The sequence below is a fragment of the Pseudopipra pipra genome, chromosome Z (genome assembly GCF_036250125.1).
Source record: "Pseudopipra pipra isolate bDixPip1 chromosome Z, bDixPip1.hap1, whole genome shotgun sequence".
NCBI classification, from domain to species: Eukaryota; Metazoa; Chordata; class Aves; order Passeriformes; family Pipridae; genus Pseudopipra; species Pseudopipra pipra.
In genome coordinates this window covers 61,503,911-61,518,979 of record NC_087581.1, presented here as the reverse complement: position 1 = coordinate 61,518,979, position 15,069 = coordinate 61,503,911, and the positions used below count along the sequence as shown (strand labels likewise).

Sequence of the window (15,069 nt, the reverse complement as noted above, 5' to 3'; positions counted from 1 at the left end):
CTTTACTGCAGCTTCTCAGTACATAAAGGGGGCCTATAAGTAAGATGAGGACAGATTTTTTGACAGGTTCTATTGCAATAGAACAAGGGGTAATGGTTTTAAAATAAAAGAGAGATGATTTAGATTAGATATCAGGAAGAAGTTTCTTACAGCAAGGGTGGTAAAACCCTGGAATAATTTGCCCAGACTGGTGGTTGATGCCTCACCCTATGGGTGCTCAAGGTGAAGTTGGACAGGGCTCTGAGTGACCTGAGCTGATTACAGGGGGGTTGGACTAAATGACCTTTAAAACTCCTTTCCAATCCAGGCTATTCTATGATAACAGGATTCTATGGACTTTCATTTCTTCTGTGTTTAGATACCACTCTCCTGACAGAACTGAGGCAGTAACTACATCCCTATTTGATGCAATCCCTCATATTTGCAATATAGTATACACAAATATTTACATACACATTTTACATATAGATAATACACACAGAAGGGTAAAGTGAGGTTTTTTTCTTTCTTATTTTTTACCAACATGGAAGTATCCTCATTCCTACATCCCCCTTTCATTCCTTGGATGACTCCCTATCTGTAACAACCTTCCTTTCCTTCCTAGTGGCTGGAAGTTGTAGATACTGACTATGTTCCCCCCTCTAACTGTTCTATGCTGCTGACTCAGATTCCCATAAAGAAATCTATCAATTAAAAAATAAATGCCTCATTGTAAAATGCCTCTGTTTAATGAGATGAACAGTTTAGAAGAGGCTACTAAGGCTTCTAGGACCCTATAAAGCTAAAAGTAGCTCTAATAAAAAAAAATGACATTTTTTCTGATATGCTACAAAATCCCTGATCTATTCCTCTTCCTTTTCTTTAGGCAACTAGGAAAACAAAGGAGGAGGCACCTCAATATTCAATCAAATAGTGGTTGCAAAATTAGGTGCTAAAATCAATAAGAAAATAAAGACTACTTCAATGATCTAAACTCGCATCCTCAAATACCTAATTTAATTTTTGTTAACTCAAAGAAAACGGGACAACTCCTAATATACTAACATGAAATCAAGTCAAATAAGGCACAGCTTTGGCCTTGATTTGCATTTATTTTCCTAATTTAGCCATAGTTTTTATTCTTTTTTTTTTATTGTAAGGAGCTATAAGTACCTAAGGTGTATGAAGAAAGGGGGATTTTTCCAATTAATCTAATTATTCTAATGTGATTAAAATATTTTAATTACTGCATTTCTTTGTTAATTTTAACACATTTTTACCTGTTACTCCCTATCTCAGGAAAGCATGTCTAAGCAAGTATGCACTTACACGTGTACTGAAGGGCCCTCCTGAAGTGGAACAGATACTACCACATACCTAACTGCTTTCCTAATATAGAATTTTATATAGCTGAAGTACCAGGTAGAGTTTGAAATTCACAAATTCCAGTGCTTGAAATTCATAGAAAACTGAGCTGAGCTGCTACTTTATGATTCTAGGAAGTGCAGTTCCACATTTTTAAATATGCTTATTTTTCAGAATTGTGACTTGAATGCAATATCATCACTTTCTTTGATTTACAATACAGTTGAATCAAACACTTTCTCAATATTCGGTTTTCTGTGATCAGAATTTGTTATATCTGTTAGGGTGCTAATAATCACAATTTTCAGAAAATATATAGGGACACTACCCAATTTGAACAATCACAGCAATAGACTTGAAAAATCCCAGCAACAAAGTGGAAACTGCTTACTTCTCATTCTGCTTGATGTGGTCAAGGAAAATGCTTCAAGGATCTAATTTTATTGATGTATAATGGATCATTATAATTTTGTTCAATTTCTGATATGATCTACTTATTGTGATAATTTTTTGGCACCTTCTGCCATATATTTGATCAGCCTTAAACTTCTTTTGGTTTGCATCTATCTTGAACTGCTAATACAAGCCCTGCTTCTCCAGGGAATAAATATGCCTTCAGTGGTCATACCTTAGGCAACTGCAAAGGTTTGTGATCACTCAGACAGCTTCACCAATGCCTATGGAGCCCGCACAAAAAGCTATGGAAGTTAACAAGCTGATTCTATCAGAATTTAGAAAATAGCGAATAAAACATTTTACCTTGCCATGGTTCTCTAAATTCAGTGACATAGTAAATCTTCAAATATTTTTCTTGTGTGGATTCTTCCTCAAAAACTTTATTCATAACTAAAAAGGGTTCTTCTATGTCAGTCTGAGAGCAGGGATTTGAACTTGGAATAACTTCCATTAATTCATTACTAATCTGGAGCTCTACAGAGGAGATAGGTTTCCTAAAAAACAGAAAAAAAATCTGACACTTAAGCTGTTGTAAAAGTAACGTCATAACTTCCCTGACTTCTCAGTGAATCAACAGCACTCATAAAGATACTCTAAGAACCCTGACAATCACTGTATTCACTGAAGAAGATTAGAAATTGCGGAGTTGCTGTCACTATCCACTGGATCCATGGTTCAATTACATGTTCAGTCCTTTCCCAAGGAAAAACCCTTTAAGTTTACATCCAGCATTAAATTGAACAAAAGGATAACAGCTGGAAAAGAGCATCAAATCTATTAATGTCATAGCATTTAGCGCAAAAATTTAAATGTATATTTTGTATTGGGTCTGGCTGAGCTGGAGCTCATTTCCCCAAAGCAGCCCTCGCAGTGCTATGCTTTGCATTGGTAGCTAGAAAAGTGTTGATAACACATCAGTGTTTTGGTGCTGCTGAGCAGTACTGGCACAGCAGCAACATTGTCTCTCAACATCCCTTCCCCTCCCTACATCGTGGGCAGGATCCTGGGAGGGGACAAAACCAGGCCAGCTGACCCTAACTAACCAAAGGCATATTCCAGACCATATGACATCAGCTCAGATATAAAAGCTAAGGGAAGGAGGAGTGAGGGGGGCATTCATTATTTACAGTGTTTGCTTTCTGAGCAACTGCTATGTGTGCTGAAGCCCTGCTTCCCAGGAAGTGGTTGGACATCACTCGCTAATGGGAAGTAGAGAATAAATCTTGTTATTTTCCTCTTTGCTTGTGAGACTGAAAACTTCCACTTTTGCTTTAATAAACAGCCTCATCTCAACCTACGAGTCATTTTCCATTTTATTCTGTCTCCCCTGTCCAGCTGGGAAGTGATAGAGTGGTTTGGTGGGCACCTGGTGTCCAACCGAGGTCAACCCACCACACTTCAAAAACCATGAAGAAATTGCAAGTAATAGCAATAGGAAAAAGATAGGATAAGTGAAGAAACAAACTCACTTCAATTTCCTGTCACTTTTCATATTAATCTCAATATTACTATTATTTCTTTAGGAAAAAAACCCCAAACTGTGTTAGACAAATAAATAGCAAAATCATTTGATGCAGAAAAAAACCAACCATCGTAGTCCTGAGCTAAATGTGCATCTGGACAAAAAGGTTGTAATTGTTAAAAAATTAAAATATGTATTAGTGTTCTGTTATCCACATAAATTGACTGCAACAATATACTGGCTCTAATTGATGAGTGCTGACATTTCTGAAGAACTTAAATCAGCTCATCTACACTTACTGAATTTATTATTCTCATTTCAGACAATGGATTTCTCAACTGTGCATCCTATTGATTCATGCATGTTTTTTATAATACATTCCATTGCACCATCTTGCTATTTGCTAGTCCTCTGAAGGTAATTCTCAGATGAGTGCACCTCTGAATTTCAGTATAGGCCTTCATGTGTAGACAGCAAGACTTAGGAATCTCTGCTACACATCTTTAAAAAAATCAACTATTTCACAACATTTTGAGTATAGCTTAAAAGTTAATTTTGAAACTCCAGGTAGTATAGTTCACAAGCAATAACCATGCAGTACTGATAATAACTAATATCCAAACTTTCATACGCCATAAGCCTTTGAAAATCCTCGAACCTTAAAACACTGCCCAGTTACATGTGGGCCAACTTCACTGAAATCAGTGGATTTCACTGTAATTTTATAGATAGAATTCACTATAGTTTTATAGACAGAATATACCTAAGTGGAGTTGCTGATTTGAGACTACATGGGCCATCTTTTCCAAAGTCAAACCCTTAGTAAGGCTGTTCTTGAAAGGAGTAAATATTTTAAATGCAGACTACTCTAAGTATGGAAACATATGTTCAAGTCATGCTTGTATTATGGTTGTACAGTGTTTTGAACAGAGAAAGAACTACATTAGGTTTAATGTATTTAGCTTCAATTAGATCTTTACATTATGAAGCAAAACTTTCAGCAGTATCTTTGAAACATGGACAGTTGTGTTTCAATATCAAAATAAGCATAACTATTAAGTACATGCAATAAAGCCAATAAGGAGGTTTATCTAATTAAGTAATTTGGCGATTTCTAGGAATTACAGACTCACTTCCTTATCTCCTTTACTGCTAGGTGTCCTCTCACACCTGCTTAGGCAGTCAGTGTCTTCTTCTCAATGTTTTTCTCCTCCTCAGTGTTTTTCTCTCACTTGTTTCTTGTGCTCTTCTGATTTCTCAGCCTCTCCAAGGAGACAGTAGGCTCCCTGACACTTTGAACCAGTTTTTGCTAATATAGCAAGCCACTTCACTGACCAATTTGATCAGTCATTCATGCTTACATTCCTGACTGGCTTATAAGAAGAGACACTTTAAAAAATCACAAACCCCAAACCCCCAAGTTGACAAGTTTATTTCAAAATATCATTTCCCTAACCTAGTTACCTGAACATTTAGACACATAGAAAAGCATAAAAATTCTACACAAAACCCCTACTTAGTAGTAAAACCTTATGCCTACTGTGAAAACAGAACAAAGTCTCAAAAAATCTCAAAAGCCTCAAAATCTTCTGAGCAGAGTCTTAGAACAGACTGTATTGAATTGTATGATAAGCAATCCAAAGATACTGAACTCAACCGTATTACACGGCAGCACATCTGGGACATCCTTTGATAAATTACTATGCCAAACCACAAGTAAGTGCAGAATCTTTAACTAGATAATTATATTTTTTTTGTACAACTGCAGGACTACAGTTCTCCTATGAGTCATACCCAGCAGTGAACCACGTACTCCAGAAAAAATGCCTACCATTGCTTGAAAGGACAAAAGCAGAACATTTTAGTGCTTATTCCTAATAATTTTTGAAAAGATTCTAGCATCTTATTTCCTTTCATCTGTTGGTTTTGACTATGAGAAAGAAATTAGCATTATCTATGAATTTACTTGTTACACTACTCACTCCCTGTTCCTCGCTAAGAATAAATCTATTGAAAAACATTTACTGTAGGTCACTTTTCAGCTATCCAAAACAAACCACCTACTGTATTTATTGCACACTTTTTATATATTTTATTGTGTGTTTATGTTTTGCTTTGCAAATACTTATAACGATTTGTGATGGATTATGTGTACTATTACTGCTTAGTCCTACCCCCAGGAAAACCACTACCATAAACCACCTAAGAATTTAGATTCTCTTTCCTTACCTTAAACAAAATGCAAAGCACTTGAAGAATCTGAAGCAAATACATGTCCTTTCCTCCTAAGTTTAACTCCCTGCTCCTTATTTGCCTGTCTCAGTTCAAGCAATTTTTCACTGGTACAGAGATCTAGTCCACTTTGGTTTACAATATATTAAGTGAAATCATCTCAAATTTTCTGTAGCTGTTACCTGCCATGTGCGCTGATTTCCTGCGTTTTATTTAGATTTTATAACTAACTTAAGTGCTAAAACAACAAGTAAATATTGTTTGGACTGACAAAATTCTTAATTCTCGGCATTTAATACTCCTTGAGATGGCATCTATCTGACTCCTCAAGCGCTCACTGTTGATATCTAAATCACACTGCATCTTTATAAAAAGTTCTTCAGGATCTGCTTTTTCTTTTAGTATTACTAGTCTAGACAATGTCTGGGGTAACATCTTTGCATGAGTTTTGCAGCATCCTCATAAGATTTATCTCACTCTCTGAAGGTGCAAAGATGATTATATCACATATAATAGTCTTATTTTTTTCTGAAGATACAGAATGTAATTTCAATTGTATTTCAGTGCACCGAGTTAAACAGACATCTACATCATTTTCTGCACAGCCTTAATCCACTCTATGAGCATGACCATTTCTGTGACATGAATTGAGCAGAGGGCTATGCCAAATTAGTATATAGTGAGGAAATTAAAGACTATCATATTGAAATCACAGAAGAGTGCCACTGTAAGGTATTGGGAAGCCTGGCACAGGCATTTTCTGTAAATGATTATTTCATTCTTCAGTCATAAGTTTTCCTTATAACCAGTTTTTTAAAGCAGATTTGAAGATAATAGAGATTTTAGGTAGCACTGTAAAAGCACAAATGTGATTTCTCTGTTTCTTTCACACTGGTGATTGAAAGCAGAAATACACACAATTTATTGGTTTTTGCAGAACCATAATCATCTTTCATGGCTAATATATGCTGGAAAGATCTGTTGCAAGCCTGTTTTTAAAATTAACTCAGAGTTCATTTGATACTTTTGACTTTGTATATAACATTTTAAAATAAATATATCTATATTTAATTGCTATAATATAAGCTTGACTTTTTATAGCTGCCTTTTACACCTTTTCAAAGATTTATAAATACCCCACTTTGAACAGCTTCATCTACAGTTACAAGAGATAACAGTCTCAGAGAGGAGGGGGCAAAAGGTCCTTGTGGTTTGTCTTCATATTCATTAACAGTTTTCAGAGACTTTCTCTAATGTCATAAATAGATTATACAACCATTAAAAAAATTACATGAAGAAGCAGTGAACTCCATAAAACACAACAATACTTTTAGTGAAAAAGCCATCTTTAAGCTATTTGCTACAGTGTACATCTCCAGTACACTGTACACTTGCTACTGTCAGAAAACATTTCCATATTCTGTTATCATCATTAGCTTGTGGTTCACAAAGTACCTGAATGATATCAAAGAAATCACAAATGTTTTTAACTTAAGGTTACTGACTTTTCCAGGAAATCTTCCACAGGTAAGCTTTTCTTCCATTGATCCAATACTGAAATAGTGATCATGTTCTGTGTGGAAGTAACTGAGACAAAAAAGAGAGAAAGAGAATCACATAGAAAATTTTAAAATTTATTTTTATTTCTTGATCAAACAATTGCAGAGGCTAATCAAACTTTATACAAGATGCATAGAAGAAACGACACTTTTGGTTTCTGTTAGCAAAAGTAATGCAAATACATCAGAAAGACGTGAATACTTTCATACACATTTACCTTTGTCATTGGAAACCTTCATTTTTTTCCACATCTCACAACCTCAGCATCATTTTTTTGAACCTCTCCCAGCTTATCAGACTTAGTATTTCACTTATCTCTGATCATTGATATTCTTCCATAACCATTTCTCTGGACAGAAACTTTTCCAGAGGTCTCTACAGACTAATCAAATATCACCCTCATTTATGGTGCCATACATAAATAAATATCCGTTACCCATTTGTTTCTACTTAGGCGATGAATATGTTCTACCTTCAAGAGATATATGAACTGACTTCAGGAAATTATTTTTTTTTTAACCAGACATCATATAATGGACAAACACAAGCTTTTCCTTTAATCCACAGTAAATCTAAATTAAAACTTAAGGATTATAGAACCTACCTCTAGTCCATGGCTTCCTATACTTATCATCAGTGAAGAGTCCTGTGAGATGATACTTTTCATCTTGATATAAACAGGGAGGAAAGCAAAGTGATAATCTCCAGATGGAAAACTTCTGCCTTGCCATGCTCTGCACAAAAAAAGACATGTTAAAATTATGAGAGACAGGTCTATTCTTTTTGTGCACCTCTTCAAACATTCCCACTGTTTTCAAGTGTTTTCTCCTATAACAGGATTTTTTATGCTTAAATCTTATTATTTCTGTAATACTGACACAGTCCAAACTAAGAGAAAATATTAACATTTACCTGACTAGCTATTTAACTATTAATCTACACCTCTGCATTTGCAAACCTGCGCATATGCTTAGCTACACTTTAACTAAACTTTGTATGTGCAATTAGAAGTGCTTATCTTAACACTTGCAACTGTCTCCTAAATGGACACATGATCAGAAACAATTTAAAATAATTCCTACTATTGCTGTTTCAAGTAGTTTTAATATTTTAAAGCTTCTCATCTTTCATGTGCTGTTAGGAGCTAACAAAAGCCCTTTTAAGTCCTTTCATTTTCACTAATAACAGGGGTACATGGTAGTAATCAAGCGAATTCTAGAATTAAATAGTCGATGTGGCAACTTCAATAACTCTTCACTGAGGACCAAGTTCAATAAACTATCTAAGAGTTCTTTTGTCACAGAAGTGTGACGGTACTGCATAAATAGCACAGAACCACAGAACAAGCAGTTAGTTTGGGAAGCAGGGAGAAATTATTTTTACACAGGGTTTTGTATTTAACAAGTTTATAGCTTAGAAAGAAGTTGTCCTCAAAAACTGTGGGGTGTAAAAAGCATACTGGAAGAGGCAACTAGCTATAGATATGTGGGAGAACACAACGAATGAGACTAGTAACTTCTCTCTAGTTCTAAGTCCATTGCCTCACTTCAGCTGTGTTGCTTCAGTCCAAGAAATGTCCACCTATTTTGGCATATGCTGTCAAGCCAATTATAGCTTGTAGTGTTAGACATCCCAGAAGACAAACTAGAAATATTTCGCTGACTTGGACTGCATCCAGAACTACCATGCTGTTGGTGTACTTTCCAAACCTTCCTGTATAAGCAGAAAGTTGGTGGAGAAAATAAAAGATGTGGGAAGCAATGAGAAAAAATACTGTCACTTCACCAGTACAAATCCTTTTTCTATGTCAGTTTAATCCTCTGAGGGATAGTTATAATCTGTAAATGCTAGTTAATTTTAACAAAAAAGGCGAAAACTACTGCCATCATAGCATCTTTTCCTTAGAACACTCTTGTAAAAAATCAGATCCAACCCAATGAGGTTCCCTCTGCATAAGTCAAAGCATGGCATTTTCCCAGCGATCTCTTTCACAAATTCTGACGAAAGAAGACAGTCAGACAATTATAGGCAGCTGGACTTAGGTCTTCTACATGTTACTGGCTGTACATCAGTTTAAGTAATCGGTATTGAAGTTACTTCTGAAACAGCTGCATCTATCACAAAATAAAATTAATTTCCTGATAGAGATCACAGGAACAGAAAGAGCTGATGATAACCCTTCTTTGATTAAAGCAAACTGTCAGAATTGTGACAGAAGAGCTCTTAAAGTACTCTTAGGTTAAAGGAGAATGACATGGTACTGTAGAAGTAGAAGTGGAAGTGGAACAAATAGAAGTGAAGTAGAACAAATACACCCAAGGGCTATCATCACAGGTAACAGCCTTAAACCAGGAAAATTGTTCTAAGTGTAAAGGTTAAGATGAATTAGTTCATTTTATAAAGTCTGATAACACACAACCTTTCTTGCCTGTCTCAAATATATAAAAGTGTTTTTCAAGACCATTATTTACGGTTATGGCATTTAATCAACACATGTTTACCCCTGTTTCTCAGGGAACTGCAGAGGTCTCCACAAATTTCTGTTCTATCTATAAGATGTTATGTGCATTTTTATAGTTCCATACAGCTCGCACGTATTATCAGTTTATAACATTAGAAAACCTTGAACCTGTAAGATGACTTTGTGATCACACCTACAACACTTGGTGCCATGAAGTACCTAACTCTTGCATCTCTGATGACTGAAAAGATACACTCCTTTCTTCAAAGATACACTTCTAAAGAGCAGCTGGAAAAACTATATCTGGAACTGATATAAATGCATAACAAGTACATTAAGAGCAGGATTCCACATCTAGTTGAGCCATATGTGGGCAGGAATCAGTTTGATATAAGCTTATCAAATTCCAGGATTTCCTAAGAGTTGGAAGTTTTAGTCAAGTGCATTTGATACAAGAGAAATCAATATAACTTCCTCTAGAGGGTAGAAGCTAGGCACAAGAGTGGAACAAGAAGCTGCAGTTCGAGCATGGCATATCCCTTGCACAGCCAGATCTGTAACACCTTTAAATGTGTGATCACATCCATTAACCCCTCCTGGTAGCATTACAGAGGAAGATTCACACTGTTCCAGAGCGGCCAGTCGGAAGGTCGCTCAGCATTTCCCTACTAACAGTTTTCATTTGTCCTGCTGTCAGCACTGTCCTCATCCTCAAAATAGGCAAGAAAAGCCATGTAGTTCTTCTCTTTTGCACATAGACCACGACAGGTTGGGCTAATACATCTACTTTCTTTTGTAGAAAATACGAAAACATGTGAAGATCAAACTGAATGGAACTACTGTGAGAAGCTTTCCACACAAACACTGAATGACAGACTGCATACAGTTGGAATTACAACAGAAAAAGTTTTGGTTTCTATAATCTAAGAAAACAGTAGGCACACACACAGGTACAATATAGAACAATTCCTGCACTCTAAGAAAAGGGATATGGGCAGTGGTCCATAACATGGGTCCCAGTATAACTGCAAGTACTATTGCTGGACCACTTCCCAGGCTGCAAATCTCCATCTGTATGCCAGGAGTGCTTGTGTGTGTCCTTGTACTCTCCCTGTACTCTTAAAGGCATCATGTCTTGTTACCTTATTCTTCTGCTCACACACTAGAAATAACCCCCTCTCGGCAAAGCACCCCTCTGTGAGAGGAGTCTTTTATTTGGCCCGTAGCTTTTCTATGAAAACTTAAATAGTAAAAAGTAAAAACCCAATTATGACAGTGTGCCTCAGGGATAAGCAGTTGGCAACGTAACAGATGGAGACAGGAAGGAAAAAAGGCTTCACAAGGTTTCTAGATCTTAACTGATCAAAACATGTAAAGCCAAAATATTCATTGTAGGTGTGAAAAGACATCTGCTTTCCACGAATTTAAGCTAAAACGTTACAAAAACTCTTCCCTACAATCATTAGGGAATACAGCATTGTGTATAACTATCCCAATACACACTAAAGGAGATGGAAAATTGGATTAGTTCTCTGGAAAGCAATTAATTTAATTTAATGCATTAGAACCACAGTATTCTCCGAAGAAAGCAGGAAACTTATAAGTGCATTATAAGTAAACTTGCAACATACACTAAAAATAATGGATGCTTGTTAGTTTTGGCAAAATTGTACCTTCAACCTTTTATTAAAAAAACCCTGTAATCACTTCACTTGTTATCCCAGCAAGTGTAGCACAACAACCTCTCTGTAAGAGAATTCCTAAGAAAGTAGTTCTTGATATCTTTATTAATGTGCACTTACTCTGTTCTTCAGTTACTGCTATATTTCGTTCTGACTAATAAGAGAAATAATAACATTATACCTCATATAAGTAGTCTGTCGAGTGATACTGTAAAGCTGCAAACATCTTGTTTTGTGATGTTTTCAACACTCCAATTGTCTGGAAGATATACAGAATATGGAACAGTTAAACATTTTTTATATCCTCTAAAACAAGAGAAGGCTGAAATTCAGGTTCAACAAGAATAGCTTCGTCATTTCTAGCATATGCACCCTGGCCTGAATTTCCTATAAATGAAGGCTACACAAAGCATTCAGTGTTATTCCTTTGGAAGGATGTAACAGACCAACTACAGACCATGCACCCTTGATTTCTATCTGAAGGAACTGGGGTTTTGGTTTTTATTTCAGTTATGCCTCTGGCTGTTTATTCCACAGAAAGCCTTTTAAGGCATTAAGTGAAAGTAAGTAATACAAATTACCTCCCTTAAGCAATAATTTTGAGAAATTATCTCAATCAATGAATTTTTATGGATTATAAATTAGCTTTTAAAGACAGTAGTCTGGCTACCTCCTAGACTATTAACTTTTCACTGGCTCATGTATTTTGGAGGGGACTTTTTTCCTCCCTTTTTTCGGTTTTACAAGGGTGAAGGAGATTATAGGTATAAGCTACAGGAGTACAGATTAGCTGGGAGAACAATGCCCTGCTGGAACACCAGGTCTCTAAGTAAGCTGATGCTTCTGATGGGAACCAAGAGTGAAACAAAAACTATACAAGGACAGACACACAGTGTGAGTGCAAAACAGACTATATCACAGCTCAGGTGTGCATAAAGTAAGAGAATATTCGTTCTTAATTAAAATTACGTACAAGAGTCAAAGCTAAAGTAAGGTAATTATATCAAAAAAGTGTAAGATGTAAATGAAATGTAACCAACTTAAATTGTAGGGCCATAAGGGAAACTTGCGACAGAAGGCTGTCTTCATATAGGTATCAGTAAGTATCAGTAACATACCAAGAGGCTAAAATTGCCTATGTAAAAAATTTGGAAACACCAAATTCAGGTATGGAAACTGGAACCCATGGAGGAAAAAATAATTAGGGGCTAGTTGCTTACTTGAGAGGAGTCTGGGCAGAGAAAGGAAGTGTAGGAGAGGTAAAAAGGTAGGTTCAGGCAAGAAAATGGAATAGAGAATAAGGTACAAAATCATATAGAGAACAAAGTAGAGGGGAACCTTCTGATGGAAGGAGTATGGACAGTTAGAAACAGTGGATTAAAACCATGGGATGCTAAAGAAAACCCTTTGCACAATCTGCTGGACCCTCCATCAGTTGCACATCCAACAGACTTGATGCGGAAGAATGGAACAAGAAGGGATGGGTTGGCAAGGAGGGAATGGATCAGTACCCCATCACTGAGTGCTGAAGGGCAGGGAATAGAACTGCAACTTCATAGCATTGATGTGTACCACCGACAAAAATTTCCTCATAGCAATAAAACCATACACTCATGCAGTATAGTAGCTATAGAACAGCAACTACTACTCACAGGGAAACAATTTCAATTAACACAGCTAAAAGTAGGGAACTGCTTAGCAGTCACTTTAGGTACCGCTAGTTTCTTAAGGGTGTGTCAACCACTGAACATTAAAACCACCTCAATCGGGTAAGTTCCGAATTTTCAATTCAAAACCCAAAGACTGTGGCCTAGAAACACTAGTCTGTGGGGACACAAGGAAGTCTTCGATTTTTTTTAAGGCAAGACGAGCTTGCAGGAAGATACGACCCAGTTTCATTCTCCAAGAACTCGAGGGAACACCGCTCTCAGTGAAATACGCAGTCCGAGGTACTTCTGCCAGCACCAGGTGTTTTTAAATCTGCAGCAGTACGGACGGAAACCACTCCGGCGTAACCCACCTCCGCTTAGCCCCTGACGCCCACACGGCCGCCCTTCCCCTCAGCGCCGCCGCGCCTCCGCCCCGCCCGCGCGGGACGGCGAACGCGCCCCTCCGATTGGCTGCCGCCCGCAGTTCGCCCCTCTGATTGGCTGCCGGCCCTCCCGCCCTGTGCACCCCAGCGAGCTCCTCCCCCGTCCCTTCCCTCAGGCGCGGCTCGTAGGGGACCGCTGCGGGTGTACAGAGGAACTCCTTGGGGACAGCTGAGAGGAAAACTTACCTGATGTGCAAAGCTGAACACATTTTTAAAGCGGTACATGCATAAGTAAATGCAGCTAAGTAACTACATTTCATCCTTTGTTCCCCCGGTAGCTGCATGCAAGGGAGGAGACGCGACGAGAAAGGGACCGGGTTGGCTCCTAAAGTGTGACTGAACTGCTGACCCGCTGCCCGCTACCTGGGGAATGGAAATGGAACGAGGCCACAATTCAGCATCCAGATATGCTTCCGCTTCACAAGCTGGGCAAACGTGTGAATTGTCAGTGTCTGCAAAAAGCTATCGGCTTAGGGGAAAGCGCCATTTATTTAGTTAGTTTTAATTGGCTGCATAAATTTCTCCCACAACTCTCTGTTGAACAAATTGTTGTGTTTCTCAGAAGGCACTCTAGTGTCAGATTTCTGATGTGTCCAGACTCTGTCTAATTCCTGGTCTGGCAGAAATTTCAAGAGCAGTTGTGAGAATGCTCCATCCCCCCACCTTCATCCCACACCATCCGACTGTATACACATCCTAGCTGAAACTAGGCTCCAGATGTGGTTCTGCTTGCTGAAATGGCACCTTATTGTGGAGGTTGGCACCACAAAGCCATTATATTGCCTGTCTGTGCCTCCTCCTCCTCCTTTTACTGTAGATGTGGATACCCACAGAGTACGTGTTGGAAGTGCAGAAACTTTTGGCAATGCTGCAGCAGGTGCATTGAGCCAGTTGCTGTAATAGTTTTGGGAACCTGGAAAAATGTGGCTCCTCCAAGAACTCCTTCCAGGTTGAGTTCTGCATTAGGATAGGTTTTTCTGTGGAAAACAAAATTTACACTTTTCACCCTGGTTTCGGTAACTCCACCAGTATTTGTATATCCCAGTGAGTGAAAAAGTTAAGTAAAAAGTGTACAACAGATGCTGTCTTTGCCACTACAAAGTACTTTTTCTTTTAACTGCGAGGATGGTTCTAGCCCAATCACAGGCATATTGCCAATGTTTTCCAGACAGTTGTTCCTATGAAGAAAGCAAATGCCAATACTGAAAAGTTTTCTTGGTATTTTTATATTTAATATGTATTTCTACTCTGCTCTCTAAGAATTGGGAGACAAATTGTTGGGCGAAGTAGGCACAATGCAAAAAACACAGGAACTTCCAATTAAAATACTTCAGAGTTGCTCCTTTCCACTTGGAATATACAGAAATGCATGTTTTTACCCCAAACGAGGAAACAAAGTAGCAGTATATTATGGGTATTGAAGAGGATGTTATAGCACAGAAAGCCCCCAGTAGCAAATGGTTTTCTGGAAGTTGTTAAAAGTACCTTAATTACATAGCTACTGCAAGAAACTATGCAGCAACACATACTGTGATTAAAGGAAGAGAGGTATCCTAGGCAGATTATATCTCTAGTTTTTCTTCATCAGATCCAGGAGTTAATGGGTTACATACCCTGCAGAAGAAATTTGGCAGCAATTCATAGTTACCTCCATGACATGATTTTCCTCAGATACACCTGTAAAACTACAGCTTTTAGAAGTTGTATGGGAGTTGTTTGTATGGCTGAAAAAAAGTGCTAAGTAGTATATACTAGGTATATTACTGCTGCTAAAATTAAG

At 37.6% G+C, this 15,069-nt stretch overlaps 1 protein-coding gene across 4 annotated transcripts in view; it reads right to left on the bottom strand.

Annotated features, from left to right (window-relative positions):
• Nucleotides 1-13,297, bottom strand: part of SHOC1 (shortage in chiasmata 1) — a 48,449-nt gene extending 35,152 nt beyond the window's left edge. For all 4 annotated transcript variants that reach the window (XM_064643296.1, XM_064643297.1, XM_064643300.1 and 1 more), the window contains exons 1-5: nt 13,218-13,297; nt 11,379-11,456; nt 7,659-7,788; nt 7,000-7,081; nt 2,104-2,294 (exon numbers count right to left, since the gene is read on the bottom strand). In XM_064643296.1, the coding sequence (XP_064499366.1) occupies nt 2,104-2,294; nt 7,000-7,081; nt 7,659-7,788; nt 11,379-11,423 (448 nt within the window). In that variant the 5' untranslated portion in view covers nt 11,424-11,456; nt 13,218-13,297. The remainder of the gene's footprint in view (nt 1-2,103; nt 2,295-6,999; nt 7,082-7,658; nt 7,789-11,378; nt 11,457-13,217) is intronic.
• Between the last annotated feature and the right edge of the window lie 1,772 nt (nt 13,298-15,069).